This window comes from Dromiciops gliroides, chromosome 2 (genome assembly GCF_019393635.1).
Source record: "Dromiciops gliroides isolate mDroGli1 chromosome 2, mDroGli1.pri, whole genome shotgun sequence".
Taxonomy (NCBI): domain Eukaryota; kingdom Metazoa; phylum Chordata; class Mammalia; order Microbiotheria; family Microbiotheriidae; genus Dromiciops; species Dromiciops gliroides.
In genome coordinates this window covers 275814780-275830805 of record NC_057862.1, presented here as the reverse complement: position 1 = coordinate 275830805, position 16026 = coordinate 275814780, and the positions used below count along the sequence as shown (strand labels likewise).

The 16026-nt window shown below is 42.1% G+C and overlaps 1 protein-coding gene across 1 annotated transcript in view; it reads right to left on the bottom strand.

Annotated features, from left to right (window-relative positions):
* JAG2 (jagged canonical Notch ligand 2) overlaps positions 1-16026 on the bottom strand; it is a 150563-nt gene that overhangs the window by 27579 nt on the left and 106958 nt on the right. Inside the window, exons 9-15 of the mRNA XM_043987552.1 lie at positions 15102-15215; positions 14373-14486; positions 12897-12943; positions 10625-10798; positions 7158-7308; positions 5264-5416; positions 4644-4757 (exon numbers count right to left, since the gene is read on the bottom strand). Of these exons, the coding sequence (XP_043843487.1) occupies positions 4644-4757; positions 5264-5416; positions 7158-7308; positions 10625-10798; positions 12897-12943; positions 14373-14486; positions 15102-15215 (867 nt within the window). The remainder of the gene's footprint in view (positions 1-4643; positions 4758-5263; positions 5417-7157; positions 7309-10624; positions 10799-12896; positions 12944-14372; positions 14487-15101; positions 15216-16026) is intronic.

Below are 16026 nucleotides of genomic sequence, written 5' to 3'. Positions count from 1 at the left end.
CAGCCCCTCATTTTAGTTCTATGTGAAATTTAATAGTTCAATAGTTAATAGTTTGTGTAATAACATTGTTGAAGTCTCCTTTTTAAAAACAATTTATTCTGTTGCCCTTCTACTTGTTATAGGCGAGTTAATACTATTTATAATTACTATTGTTAGTTGTGTTATTTCCCTCAATCATAATCCAATTATACTTTTCCCTCTTTTTCTCCTGCCCCTTCCAGGGAAAAAAAAGCAATCTAATTATCACTGTAAAGTCCTCTGTTCCAACTCTTCTTCTTTTCCTCTCTTCATTTAATCCTCAAACCCAATCTCTGGTTTTTATACTCCTCAATCATTCCTTTTACGATCAACCTTCTGAAGTGGAAGTTTATTTTCCTTTTGACTATTCCTTCCCAGATGTACTCTCCCACAAATTCTGTCCCTACCTGTTTAATGGATTTCTACACTAAACTCTTTGTGTGTGTGTGTGTGTGTGTGTAACTATCCTTTGTCTGATTCAAATAAGAGGGAGTTATTGAGATGCTATTCCTTTACAATCCCTCTTTTAATTATATCCTTTTCTCTAGCATTCAACTGATGCAAACTAATAAGTCCCTCCCTCTTCTACCTAATTTCTTCCCTAAGTTTATTCTCTCTTCCGTCCTTCTAAAAATTCAACAAAATTCATACCAAGGCCCTCTATCTTATTTAATTCCTTTTGTGACCCCTAAAGATATTAGGATTCTAAAAGGGTACTTATATTCTCCTGAATTAGACCAAAACTTTATGTACTTCATCATTATTTAACCTCTTCCAGTTGCTGAAATATATTTAATCTCTCATTTCCAAGGTTTACATTTTCAAGATTCTACTTAAAAGTTTTTAAAGTAATGCCTCTATTCTATTAAAGGTCCATTCCCACTCCATCCTACCACAAATTCTTTTAGGATTAATATTCAGTTTTGCAGAGTCTTTGTTGTAAACCTTTTAAATTTGTCTTTTAACATTTCATATTCCAAGATTTTCTATCCTTTAAGGAACTGTTGTTAAGTCTTTGGTACTCAAACTCTTTTTCACTACTACTACTATTTTTATTGACTTGAAAGCTCTGCATTTTGTCTATGATATTCCTGGATGTTTTCAGTTTGAAGTTTATTTTTTGAAGGTGGTCAATGTCATCACTTTGTTATTCTGGTTCTGAAAGATTTGGGTAGTATTAATTTATGATTTTCTGAACTTTGGTAGTCAGGTTTTTTTCATGATTATGGTTTTCAGAAAGTCTGATGATTTTTACATTCTTACTCCTTGTCCTCTTTTTCAGATTAGCTTTTTTTGAAAGCACATATCTTATATTTTCTTCATTTCCCCCCAGTTTTCCTATATTTTTATGTATTTTCAACATTTTTACTATTTCTTATTCCTTCATGGAATTATTAAGTTCTACTTGCTCCATTCTATTTTTTCAAGGAGTACATTATGTAGATACGGCTTTCCACCCTCTATTCTAAGCTATTTATTCTCTTTTCAATTTTCCCCTTTCTTTTATGTATTCCATCTACTCTTGCAGTCCCTGTAGTCATTTTCTTTTCTGAATACACTGTGTAATTATACTCTTATACTGTTTTTTACCTTAAGATTCACTCAATTTTCTACATTGTATTTGGTCTCTTCTGTTCACTCATATTTTCAGCATCAGTTCTTACACTGCAATTTTGTGCAGTAGTCTCTAATGCTCTTAGATGGGTTGAATAAACTTTCTTTGGTCCTCTCTCCTTTGTATTCTGGATGTCACTGTCACTGCCTATTCAGATGCAGTGGTGGCATTAGGTCCCAACCCACCACCTCAATCCTGAAATTCTTTCTCCATTGTCTAGTATTTACTTCAGATTCTGGCCCTGACTGAACTCAGTCTTTTCCCATTCTTTGCTATGGCACTGAGAGGCTCTCCTGGGATGCTGGATATTATACTGGTTTGGGGCTTCCTGCACAGTCCCCCTAGTGCTGGTGCGAAGTTGGCTCTGTCTTCTACTATGGCTCCCAGGGTTCCAAGTAGCACATGGACAGGGTCTTTCTCCACCATAATTATCCACTGGAGTTGGTTCTATCCTTTTTCACTAGAGTTCGGCCTTCACTCCACTCAGAAAAATGGTTGGCTTCAGGCCCATTTGTGGAAACTTGTACTGGTTTGCCTGGTATAGCTTCTCTCTTTATCTCCACCTGCTTCTGGCCCATTTACCTGTACTTACACTGCTGTCTCTGGCATGGCTCTAGTCCTCAGCTCTTCTGGCCTCTGGCTGGGCTATATAAATTTAAGCTGACTTCTATTCTCTCCTAAATGTGTGCTGATTTTGCTGGAGTATATCTTTTGGTATACTTCTCCATTATTCAATGCATAAGACCTTCTGATTCTTTTCAGTCTTATCACTAGTATTTCTGGGGGGTCTCATTTGTTGGGGTTTAAGTGGAAGAGCTGGGTTTCTTTACTGTCTTTCATATCATCATTTTAAAGTACCCTACCAATGTCCTGTTAAATATTGATTCTTTTTTTTTTTTTTTAGTGAGGCAATTGGGGTTAAGTGACTTGCCCAGGGTCACACAGCTAGTAAGTGTCAAGTGTCTGAGTCTGGATTTGAACTCAGGTCCTCCTGACTCCAGGGCCAATGCTCTATCCACTGTGCGGCTGCCCCTAAATACTGATTCTTGATCACAATTGTACTAAATTCACTAATCTATGGTATAGAGGAAAAGAGTTCTAGGATTTGAGCTAGAACATCTAGGTAATAACTATGGTTCTGCCACTCACTCACTCACTCACTCACTCACTCACTCACTCACTCACTGTGTGATCCTAGGAAGATATATCTTTTCCTTGGGGGATTTCAGTTTCCCCATCTATAAAATTAGGAAGTTGGGAGCAGCTAGGTGGCACAATGGATAGAGCACTGGCCCTGGAGTCAGGAGGACCTGAGTTCAAATCCGGACTCAGACACTTTACACCTAGAAGCTGTGTGACCCTGGGCAAGTCACTTAACCCCAATTGCCTCACCAAAACCCAAAAATAAATAAATAAACGAATAAGCAAATAAATAAATAAATTAGGAAGTTGAATGATCTCTAAGATCTACAAAAGAAGCACATTCTAATGTTGAATCTTCCTTAGACCCTCTATGCTGGTTATTCTGTGGAGAAAGACAAGGAGGTTCATTTACTGCCCTGGGGGAGCTACAATAGTAGTTTCTTGGGGAGGGACATGACTTGCACATGTAGAACAATAAACAAGACAGGTCATGATTCAATTATGTGGTACAAACAATAAGGAATACAGCAGCTCAAGGAGACATCAATGTGGGCAGGAGACACTGAGCAAAACTTAATAGAAAAGATGGAAAGATAAGATTTTAATAAATAGAGAAAAATGGGGAGAGAACTCTAGGCAGAGAGAACAGCATAAACAAAAGATATGGAAATGAGCATGGTATCTAACTCCAAATTTAGTGTTTTCCATTATTCTACGCTGCTTCTAAATCCCTTCCAGGTTTAATGCTATCGTTAGTTTTAACACAATACAAAAACCAGTGACCTCTAAGAATAAGCTTAAGGAAAAGCTAGAAGGGACATGACTGATTATATAGCCTACCCCCTTCTCATTTTACAGAGGAAGAAAGTGAAACCCAGAGATGCTCTCCAAGGTCACACAGGTAAGAAAATAGCACAGCCAGAATATGTACCTTGGTTCTCTACAGGGAAAGTCAGTGATTTCTCTCATGTCTGGCTCCTTGTGCTTCTAGGTAACTCCTTTTCCCCCCACCCCTTACTTCCTGGCCTATGCCCCCAGTACACCAAGCAGAAGATTCTGCAGATAGTTAAGTCAATACTGACTTGCCTGGCTGGTCACAGGCAGCTACAGAAAACCTTCATTCAGGAACATGGGGCTCTGAAGCTTCCTTCCTCATCAACAATTTATAAGGAGATAGATGGATTGATTCCCCCAATGTAGGCAAAGGGCTTTGTAGCAAGGTAACAAGGTAACATGCAAAGTGAATGAAGTGGAACAGAAGGAAAAATGACGGTGTTTAGCTTCCTTCTACTACTATACCTCAAGTGAAATCTGTACCTAGAGTAACCCAATGACACGATTTAAGAGCTGAGCATCTACAGGTATGAGGTTTGTTTTAATTTTAAGATGAATTTATCCCCAATCTAGATTACCTCTCTGCTGACCGCACAGTGCCTGAATTCTGAGATGCTCTGTTTTTTTCTGGGGACAGAAAGGCTTCTGCTTTGAATTATAGTATATGAGGTAATGAAAACAGTCTTTTGTATGCACCCCTATATTGATACTACCTGTTATTAATATCAAAGATAAAGAAATGACTGGGGAAAACTATATGGGGGACTATATGTATCCCCTAAATCTCCAATTTTGATGTATAGCTTCTGAAACGATACAAGCTTATTCCAATTTTACAGATGCAGAAACTGAAGCCCAAAGAAACGAAGTGATCTGCCCAAGGCTATGTCGCTAGTAAGGAGAGGGATAATTTAATTAGGTCACTTGGCATTAGACTCTCACAAGCTGGGAAGATACGAGCCTGCCTGAAAGCAGGTGTGTGCAGAGGCAGGGGATCCCAGGGTCACATCTCATCTGGCCCAGGCTTACTCACTAGTGTCACACAGCTCGCCCTCCCAGCCACTGGGGCAGAAGCACTGGAAGGAGTCGATCTCATCGATACAGGTACCTCCATTCTGGCACGGCATCCCCAGGCAGTCATTAATGTCTGTGGAGGGGAGAGAAACTAGAGCTGAGACACTGGAGTGGGAAAGAGAAGGAAAGAAGACATTCCCCCTGATTCCCCCACCTCCCCGCCAACCCACTCAAGAAGTCCTCCTAAGGAGAATATATATACTTAACCGCAGCAAGAGGGAAGGCCTGAAATACTTGCTTTCTTTCCCACCCAAGTAGGGACTGAAGTATAGGTAGTTTCAGTAACCCACCTCCTGGTAGCAGTGCCATCCCTTCCAGGGTAGTCAGAAGGAGTATCCAACTCTGAACCCCCAAAACAACCCAAATGGAGATCCCAATCACAGCAGGGAGACACAGAGCCCAGACTTTAAGAAGGAGTTTTTTGAATGGGGATAAGAAGACGAGTAGGATGCAGGTGTTAGCCAAAGGGAAGTCTTGTGGTTTCACTGATTCATGTTCTAAATGAATATATAGGAGCTTCTAGCTTATCTTCCTAGGATCACTAAGGGAGGAAAAAATGGATAGGGACCTCAGACTCACTCTCATGACAGTAGGTGCCAGTGAAGCCACTCTCACAGGTACATGTGAAATTACCCCCAGGCTGGCTGATGCAATGTCCGTGGGGCCCACACACGTTGGAAGAGATGAATCGTGTAGTGTTGGTGAAGACCTCGATTTCACAGCTGTCTATTACTGTACATGAGACAAGGAAGGACAGAAGGAGGGGAGCAATGGCTATGTAGCTCTAAGTTGTCCAGGTTTCTGCCTGTCTGTCACACCACTCCATCAGTTCCATATATACTCTATCCCCACCCCACAAACCAGAGGCAGGAGAAGAGAATTCAAGCCTGCCATATGAGGAAAGTGTAAGCCACAGGGCATGAATACTCCATCTTCTTATTTATTCCCAAGGGACAATGCTCTGGCCTAGGAGTCAAGAGGCACGGCTCTGCCACTGACTCAAAGTGACCTAGACAGACTTACTATGCCTAGGCTTATTTTCCCTATTTGTAAAATGGGAACTCGAGCCTTCTTTTACATGGTTCTATAACAATCAAGAGAGGTAAGCTGGCCTCATGCTGGACTTGGAGTCACCAGGAGAGTTCAGTTCAAGTTATTGTGATATTGATTAGCTGTGTGGCACTGGACAAATACTCTGCCCTCTCTGAGCCTCATCTGCTTCCTCGATTGTAAATTAGGGATAAATGTCCTTATGATAGGTGCTTCCCAGGGTTGTTGTGAAGAGAGTGCTTTATAAGGCTTAAAAGTCATGAGAACCATGCACTATTATCACTTACAGGAAACAATGGAATTGAAAGCATTCTGGAAAATGAGAAAACCTGTAGAGATTTGGGGGCAGTTTTAAAAAGTCCACAGCTTAACAGTGATGGGCAAAGTCAATGCCACTACTACTTATAGCAATGATAAAGCATCTTTTTTTTCCCCTAATCATTTTCAACACTTTCAGAGACTCTCAGAGCTGGAGGTACACAGGGACATTTGGTCCAACAATCACCTTAAGCAGAATTCCACTGCATTCAGGAGGAAGTAAAGTTTCCACAGCCCAGCTTTGAGGAGCAAGACTAAGGTGGGGTTTCCAAACCTTAAGCTGAGAAGGATCCTATTATAACATCTTCAACAAGCTACCTTTCCAACCTTTTATCTTTGTACATGTTGGAAAATAGGGGGAACCCTGCCATTTTCCCATGTGATGTCCACAGAGGGACAGTGACTTGCTCAGAGTCCTTCAGTAACCAAGGGTCAGAGACAGGAATAGATTCCATGGCTCATCGATGACAATATGGCTTGGAAGACTTGGTGTTAGAACTGGAGGGGACTTTACCTCTCTAGTTTAACTTCCTCAGTTTACAAGTCTCCAGGTAAGGGTAGAGCAGGGACTCTTGAGTTCTCTTGAGTCAGAGCCTAGCCTAGAACTGATGACTCTGCTGTGTGCTGCCTTCCTTCTATTACAAATAAAATGTAATCTGCATGCATGAAAAGAACAACTACATGGATGTGCTTGTAGGTCCACTCCAGTATCAAAGAAACAACTATTCCTGTTTTCTATAGCAATTTATGGTTAATGAAGTATCTTCCTTCTCTAATCCTATAAATGTCAGGTTGCACAAGGACTATCATCTTGACTTTACAGATAAGAAAACTGCAGCCCAGATTAAGAGAAGTGACTTGCCCACAGTCACACAGCTAGTCAAGTGCCAGAATAGATTCAAACCCAGGTCTCCTGACTCCTGATCCAGAGCTCCTCTCACTGCTTGGCCTTGCTGTTCATTAATCCAATAGCATTAGACCTCCACCCTATGCCCCAGGCCTAAAGATGTCTTCTCTCTCCCATTCCCAGGACCCACCCCAACCCCTTGTCCACTACTCTATGCCAAAAAGCTTGTGTCCTATGGGGCTGTGGAGAATCAAACACCTTTGCAAGAGCCATTCCTGCAGTAGTCTTTAGGGTAGGAGCAATTCTTCCCATCGTAGTCTTCAGGACAGGCACAGAAATAATCTCCCTCCAGGTTGTAGCAGCGGGCTCCATTCTGGCAGGGATAGGGCTCACAGAAATCAATGTCCACCTGGAAGGACAGATGCCAGGTATTTTCAACTCATATTAACATTATTTATGTTTTACTGTATTTTTATTTTGTTAAATATTTTCCAATTACATTTTAATCTGATTGAGTAGCATTCAAGAGTATCTGATATCTCTGATTTAGGGGACCTCTGATTAAAGGAATAGTTACTCAGAGAAACAGCTTTTTGAAGGTGATTACTGATCTTTCTCATTCATTTACAGAATCTTAGAATCTCAGAGTTGGAAGAAATGTCAGAGAACACCTCATCCAAACCATGCTTGAATGAAAATCTCTTGTACAATGACATTCCAAGTCATCCAGCCCCTGACTGAACACTTCCAACAAGAGTAAGCTTCAGTCCCACTCAAGGCAATCTCTTCCATTGTTGGATAGCTCTGCCATCTTGAAAATGAATCTTCGTTTTGAGCTGAAGTCTGCTTTATGCTAATAAAGTTACAGGTTCTAATTTTGCCTTCTAATACCACTTAGACAAAGTCAGCTCTCTCTTTTCATGTGACAGATCTTTGGATATTTTAAAGTAGTGATTATAATCTCCATACCTAACCCCTTAGATTCACCTTTTCTCCAGGTCAAAAATCTCCAGTTCCTTCAACTAGTCTCCATTTGTCCATCTCCAATCCTCTCCTCATCTTGATTGCCCTCCATCTTGTTAACAGATTTATTACAATTTGGTGGCCAGAAATGAACACGTCTGATGTGGTCTGACCAGGGCGGAGGACAGCGAGACTATTATCTCTCTCAGTCTAGATGCTAGATCATCAGTGCAGCCTAGTGGAAGTCAGTGGCTCTCACAGGTCATGCCAGAATATCTTAGAAGGAAACATCTGTGTTTCTCCAAACATGTCTGTGGGAGGCCCAGCCCCAAAACTTCCCAGCCAAACTGACTGAATCATGCAGAGGTGCACCCCCTGACCTTCACAGGGATGGTGTGGTGTTTCCTCTGCCTGCATACAGAGGACAGGGGGTGGGGAGGGGCCTGGGAAGGCGTCCAGACAACATGTGGACTTTTCATTCACGACAGGAAAGCCCTTCAGGCCACTCTAGACTGTGCCGGCTTCAAAAGCTCATCTGAAATGCCTCTTTCAAAACTGAAACTCTTTATATTTCTCCTAAGCAGCAGCCACCATTTCTGAAACTCACTTATAAACAAAACTCCAAATTCCAATGCCAAGGAGTCCTCGTAAAAAAAGTCATTCATCTTCTCAGAAACAGGCTTATCCTATTTCTATGCAGAATTTACCATCATGTTCTAGCAAGTAACACCAGGGGCCAAAGGAGATATACATCTGGGCCTCCCTCCAAGGAAGCCCCACAGCAGTCAGAACACCCCTCCCCCCTTGCCCCCTCCCCTCCCGGCCTCCGTTCTATCTGCCAATATCTAAAGGGAGGAAAAATGACCATGTGCCTCTCTCTGTAAGCATTCTTTCTTCTTGCCTCCATTATGCCTCCCCAGTGTGCATGATCTCCAAAAGAAGTGATGGTAACATTTAGATGTTGCCAATAGTAGATTCCAAGTATTGTTCCCTGTTTGCAAACTAGACACTTTCATTATTAACATAGGATTTCAGAACAGGAAGGGATCTCAGAAAACCATCCAGCCCAGTGCCTTCATTTTATAAATGATGAAACAAGCACAGGCGAGATTAAGGGATTTGCCAGAGCCCACAGAGGTCGTGTCCAAACTGGACCTCAAACCCAGGTCTTGGGCTCCAAATCCAATATTCCTGTCACTGTTTTTGTTTTTTGTTGTTTTTTAAATTTTTTTAGTGAGGCAATTGGGGTTAAGTGACTTGCCCAGGGTCACACAGCTAGTAAGTGTTAAGTGTCTGAGGCCGGATTTGAACTCAGGTACTCCTGACTCCAGGGCCGGTGCTCTATCCACTGTGCCATCTAGCTGCCCCCCTGTCACTGTTACCATAACGCCTCTTAGCTAAGAAGCAGTGCAGGAAACCACACCGCTTAGCAGGGCTGTTTCCCCGTATTTTCTAAGGGGTAACGCTGACCCTAAGGGAAGCATTTTGAGAATGAGGCAAGCTCTCAGATCTCTCCTATCAGACACCTCCACTCATTTCCTTCCAACAGTCGCAGTTTCCCTTTCCAATTTCCACTCGGCGCCGGGCACTGATGAAGGCGGGTGGGGGTAGAGGGGGGAAGATTTCCTGTTACAAGGAAAACAGTCAGCCAGTTTAGCCTGTTTCATTTCAGCCCAGTTCCAAATCTTTAGGACCCCTCACCCATGGTCAAGAGTCTATACTGAGAGTCGTGGAATTTCAGATCTGGAAAGAGACTCCAATGGCCCCTGGCTCAACAATCTTCTCTATGACATTCATCACAAGGGGGTCATTAAGATTATGCTCACAGACTTTTAGTGACAGGGGAGCTCACTAGCTGTCTGAGGCCAGGCCAGTTCACTTCTGGAAAGCTCCAAACGTTAAGAAGTTATTCTTTGTATTGAGCTGAAATATGGTTCTTATAATTTAAGATCAGAGAATCTCAAATCTGGAATCTGAGCAGAGGCCACCTATCTACTCCAACTCAATACCTGAAAAAGAATCCCCTCTATAACGCTTCTAGCAAGTGTTTGGCAGATTTCCAGTGGTGGGGAACTTACTACCTTACCACAGCAATCAAGTTTTACACTGTTCTGATAATTAGGAAGTTTTTCCCTTAAATTGAGCTGAAAAATGCCTCACTCTCCCCCAGACAAACATGCCCAAGGCAAAACAGCTAGAAGATTCTTCTCAAAAATCAAAACAAACCCTGGGGACCATGATAAGAGAAACAATAAGTTAAATAACACAAGAAGACTTTTTATCACTCGATACCTCCCATGAAGCCAGATAGGCAGCCAGATGGGGGCCTTAGTACTTTTCTGTACTCCCATTATAGGGTAACAAAAGCCCTGATGCCTCCTGAGGAGAACGAAGTTGGATCATGAGCAATACAGTTTATTCAGAAACAAATACCTCACAATCTGCCAGCCAAGATGGAATAAATGAGAATTAGAAACATGTCAGAATTTAAAACTCCATCTTGCCAAACGAAGTCATAAGGTGTGCTCACGTAGAAAGGAGACTTGCACCCATTGATTCCTAAATGAAATAGGAGACAGACCTACAACAACACACTTGGGTCAGACCTCCCAGGGATTTCTTTACATGAAGACCTCACAGAACCAACACTACTCTTTCTGGAGTACCCTAGAGTCCTTGGACTTTCAAGATGGCTCTTTTTACTCCAGGGTCCCCTTCCGTGGTTCCATAAGCCTTGGGGAAAGAGAAAGTCATTCACTTACCTCACAGAAGACACCAGAGAAACCTTTGGTGCAGTGGCAGCGGAAGCCATCCACTAAGTCCTCACAGAACCCCCTATTCTGACAGGGGTTGCTGGCACATTCATTCTTCTCCAGCTCACAGTGCTTGCCTATAAAGCCCCGGGGACAAAGGCACTGATAGCCATTCACCTCATCCTGGTTAACACAGGGCAGAGAGAACAGAACTCAAATCATCATATATATATATATATATAATCATTATAATCATTACCACCACCACTTCCACCACCACCACTCCCATTAGATTTTCAAAGTGCAACCCTTATATCAACTCTGTGAAGTAGGTGGTGACAAGGGATGTTACTATTAATATTTTTTTCTTCTTCTTTTTTTTTTTTGTGAGGCAATTGGGGTTAACTGACTTGCCCAGGGTCACACCGCTAATAAGTGTTAAGTGTCTGAGGCTGGATTTGAACTCAGGTCCTCCTGAATCCAGGGCCACTGCTCTATCCACTGCGCCACCTAGCTGCCCCACTATTAATATTAATATTATCATTTTACATTTTGTGGATGAGGAAAAAACTGGGGCTCAGAAGGATGATTTACCATAGGTCACACATCTAATAAGTTCTATAGCTAGAACTCAGACCCCAGGATTTAGACTAGAAAGGATCTGATCAAGTTTAACCCCACCATTTTAATAGAGGAGGAATCTGAGGTCCAGATATTCCAAGTAACTTGCTTGAGGTTAAAGAGGTAGCTGGCAGGACCATGATTTGAAACCAATTCCTCTGAATAAATCCAATGATCAAAGAAGGTGAGTGATTCCTAGGAAGCTGGCTCACAAAGGAAAGCAAAGAATAGGTCTCATCCATCTTTGCACCTCTCTGACCTCCAGAGTGCCAAGCACTGAGCTGGTCTCATAAACCAGTCATTACTGACTGTTTGGCTAAACAATACAGCCCATGTGGATTACAGAAAAACTTGATGTCTTGAGTATTCAAACCTTATGGTTCAAATCAGTGACCCAGAAAGAGCAAAATGAATGGATCACAAGTTTAATGGACAATTTTGATTATAAAATTGGAAAACTTTTGCACAAGCAAAAAAAAAATGCAGTCAGAATTAGAAGAGAAACAGTTAGGTGGGAGAAAACTCCTTATAGCATGTTTCTCTGATAAAGGTATATTAGGGAACTATTTCCCTATAAGTGAGAATAAGAGCCATTCTCCAACAGATAAATGGTCAAAGAATGTGAACAGGTAGTTCTCAAGGAAAGAAAGCCAAGTTATTAATGACCATATGGAAAAAATATTGCAAATAACTAATAAGAAAAATAAAAATTAAAACAACTTAAGGTTCCACCCCCCACCTCATTTTGGCAAAAATGACAAACAAGGAAAATGACAATTGTTAGAGGCACCACGGGAAGATAAACATACTAATGCAATGTTAGAGCTGTGAATTGTCTAGACATTTTGGAAAGCAATTTGGAACTATATCGGAAAAGTCATTAAACTGTACCCACCCTTGGATCTACAATTACCACTATTAGGTATATAACCCAAAGAAATAAGAGACAAGAGGTAAAGGATCTATATACACAAAAATATTCATAGTAGCATTTTTTGATATTGGAAACTACAGGAATGCCCACCATTTGGGGACTGGCTAAACAAATTAAGGTACACAAAGGTATAAATAATGGAGTATTATTATGCCTTAAAAATGATGAAAGGGATAGATTCAGAGAAATATGGGAAGATCTTTATGAACTAAAGCATAACTGAAGTGAGCAGAACCGAGAAAACAATTTATGACTATAACACTGTAAAGAAAAACAACCTTAAAACATTATGATTAATGTAACAACTAACCATAACTCCTGAGGACTGATGATAAAGCATGCTACTCACCTCTTGACAGAGATGTTATGAACTAAAGGTACAGAATTAGCCATGCATTTTCAGATACAACCAATGTAAGAATTGTCTTATGTGACTAAACTTATTTGTTAAAAGGGAGGGCATTTTGGAAAAGGGCAAAAAGATTGGGGTACAAGTATAGCTATAATAATGGTTTGTTAAAAAAAAAAAAAGCAAAAATCTATGCCCCAAGCCAACCCTGAATCACATTTTTCCTCTCTGCCCATCATTCAGGGGCTGCATTCTGAGATACTGTGGTATATACTAGAGACAAAAAGGCTGCCACTTTGGATCAACATGCCTGGCACATAGTAGGTGCTATGCTTACTGAATAAATGTTTACTGAATCTAAGTAAAGAGATTGTTACCTTGCATGTGCCTCCATTCTGACACTGCCCCCGACAATCATTGATATCTAGGAAACAGAACACAGGTTTCACTGTCTATCCCTAAAACATAGAGGACAGGAAGGGGAAAGGGAGGGGGAGAGGAGGGGAAAGGGAGAGGGGAGGGAGAGCAGGTCAAATACGTGGGGAGGGAAAGAGGGAGGAAGAAGGAAGATGGGGAGAGGGAGAGACAGACATACAGACAGACTAGGATTCCTTCAGACCAAAGGACATATATTTAGGTCAAACTCCTCTTCTACTGGCAAGAGATTCAGAAATCCATGAATACTGAGCAAGCACCCAGGGAGGAGGTCCAGGTCTAATGTAAATAATGATTAGGCATGTGTGTATATTTTTGGACTGGACCTGTGATCTCACTGGTAAAAGGACACTCCCTCTAACAATGCAACTGAGTCTTAGTGTTGCCTAACGCAAAGAGAGGAAGGTTAAGTGACTTACCGCCCCCCTCCAATCCAGTAAAATATTAGTGGCAGGACTTGAATTCATATCTTCCCTACTCCAAGGCCAACTTTCTATACACTGGGCCATGGTGTCTTTCACGAAAATTGTAACTTGTATGATTTTCATGGCACTTTAAGGTTTACTTTTTCCTCACAATTATGTGAGGTTGGTAGTGAAAATACCATTACTGATTGATCTTTATTTTGCAGATAAGAAAACTCAGGCCCAGAATGTATCAGGTGACTTCTAAATCAGTTGCCCTACTATGAAAAGCATCTCTACTGACTTTTCAGCAGGCGCTGGATCAGCCACCTTAAGACTATTAACTCACCTGCATCTTTGGTTCAAGCTTACAGATAATAGCATTTGGAAAAGGAAAAATTGAGAGTATACTCAGTCTACAAAGTCACCATGAAGAAGGGATGGATATACATACATCACAAATCTATAAAAGAACTAGGGTTTCTTCAGGAGAAACCTGAAGATGGGACTTTTAGGGCCAAGGAAAGACGATCGTACTTGTTATTTCAGGGCAACAACCAGGCTATAAACAGGGTCAAAAAGAGTTTGGATAACTTTCTTGAGGTCAGAGCCAGAAGGACTTAAGGAAAATGAAGACTGTACAGTTTATTCATCAATAGGGGCCCACCACTGCAAATGAAGTGTTAATGCGTCCTCCCCAGGAGCCTCTGGAAGGTCAAATCAGACCTGTAGGACTTCCTTTTCATTCATTTGGCTGAGCAATTGACAGGATCAAAGAATTTCATGTACTTCACTTCCCTCATTTTAGAGATGGGGGAACAGAGGTTGGGGCGGAGGAGGTCAGGAGAGGATGTGTTCAAGGTCATAAGGATACATGTGGCAGATCAGGGATTCAAACCCAGGTTCTCCCATGTCTTGCAGTCCTGACATTCACCCACAGGGCATTAGGGAGATATCTGCCCTCTGAAGAAATGAGGCCACTCCTCCCCCAGGCCCCTCAGAGGCAATACTAACTGATGTGACAATTCACTCCTTTCCATCCTGGGATGCAGTCACAGTAATATCCACCAATCAGATTTTTGCAAGAAAAAGCATTAAGACAGGGCTTCCCCTCACATTCATTAGCGTCTGTGAAAAAAGACAGAGAAGAGAATAAAGCTCACACCACCAGACACAGGCTCCTGCACATCTACCAAAGCAAGACACTAGCTCCCGCACACCCATCAGAGCCCCCATGCCCAGCAAGCAAGAGGGAACAAGAAAAGGGGGATGGGGGATCAGGACATAGAATGATTAGTCTGGGTTACCAAGGCCTAAGGGAATAACAAGGTGAAGAGGTAAATGTGGGGAAAGGGGGATAGGGAACATGTAAACTGGTTATCTTAGGCTCCGGCTCTGCCTTCTGTGCCTACTACTTGACAGCTTGGCATCTCTGTGCCAATGCCCTCACTACTACCCAAGATCCTTGTCCTGACCATAGGAAAGTTACATATTACCCCCAACCCTGGTGAAAGTCAGAAGAAAAGCAGAGGCTTCAGAAGGATAGACTAGGGACAGGACCATACATGTACACAGGATGTACCACACAGAGTCTAAAGCCTTGGTTTGATGAGACTCAGGCAGATAGCACTGTGAGCCAAGTGAACAAGTGAGTCTGCCTGGAGGGTGGAAGGTGGAAGAAGCCAAGGGCCTGTGTCCCTGAGGCTGAGCATACTTCCCAAGGCCCCAAGAACATCTTCTTACCCAGCTGGCACGTTGTGCCCACCCACTGCTGGGGGCAGATGCACTCAAAGCCATTCACCTGGTCAATGCAGGTGCCTCCACGGGCACAGGGGTTGGATGCACACTCATCAATATCTGCAAAGAATATTCATGCAAGAGGAAAAATTCAGAAGTTGGGGAGTATACCGAGGTCTTGACCATCAGTCAGAGATCCCAGTGCTAATGATAGGAGCTGGAAGGAGGAGATGAATTCCCCACTTCTCTGGGAACCTCCCTCCAGAAGAACAACACTGTTAGAGCAAAGACAAAGATGAAGGTTCCAGAATCTACACACTCATACTTGATCCATTCTTCTTTTCCCTTACAAAACCAAGCACAGTGGAACCCCTGCCCTGGTCTTAGCTCCCTCAGAAAACTGAACAGCTCCCTAAAGGTAAGGACTTTATTAGGGTAGCTAAGCACAAAGCCATACCAAGAGGATCAATAACAACACATGCCCATTGCTCCAACTACCTCCTATATGCTGAGGCCTTTCAGAGGTCTGCATATCCAGCCTTGACCTATATTCTTAGCTCTAGACCTGTATTTCCCACTGCCTACAAGGTACCTTCACCTTCATGTTCCACTGACATCTAATACAGAATATATTCAAATCTCTCCCCTTAAACCTGTTCTAACTTAACTATTTCAGTTGGTGGCGCTACTTTGTTCTCTATATTTGAAATTTATCTTTAACTTTTCCCTCCCGTTCACCTCACATATCCAGTCAGTTACTTGGTGCTGTTGATTCTACTCCATTAACACCAATCTAGACCATTCTATTGCTCTAGCCTCTTACCAATCCTATTCTTGCCTTCCTCCAATCCTTTGTTCCCACTCTACCGGACATGGCTTACTTATGAACAGGTTTAGTAATATTACGCCTTTGTTCAAAATCTTTTAGAGG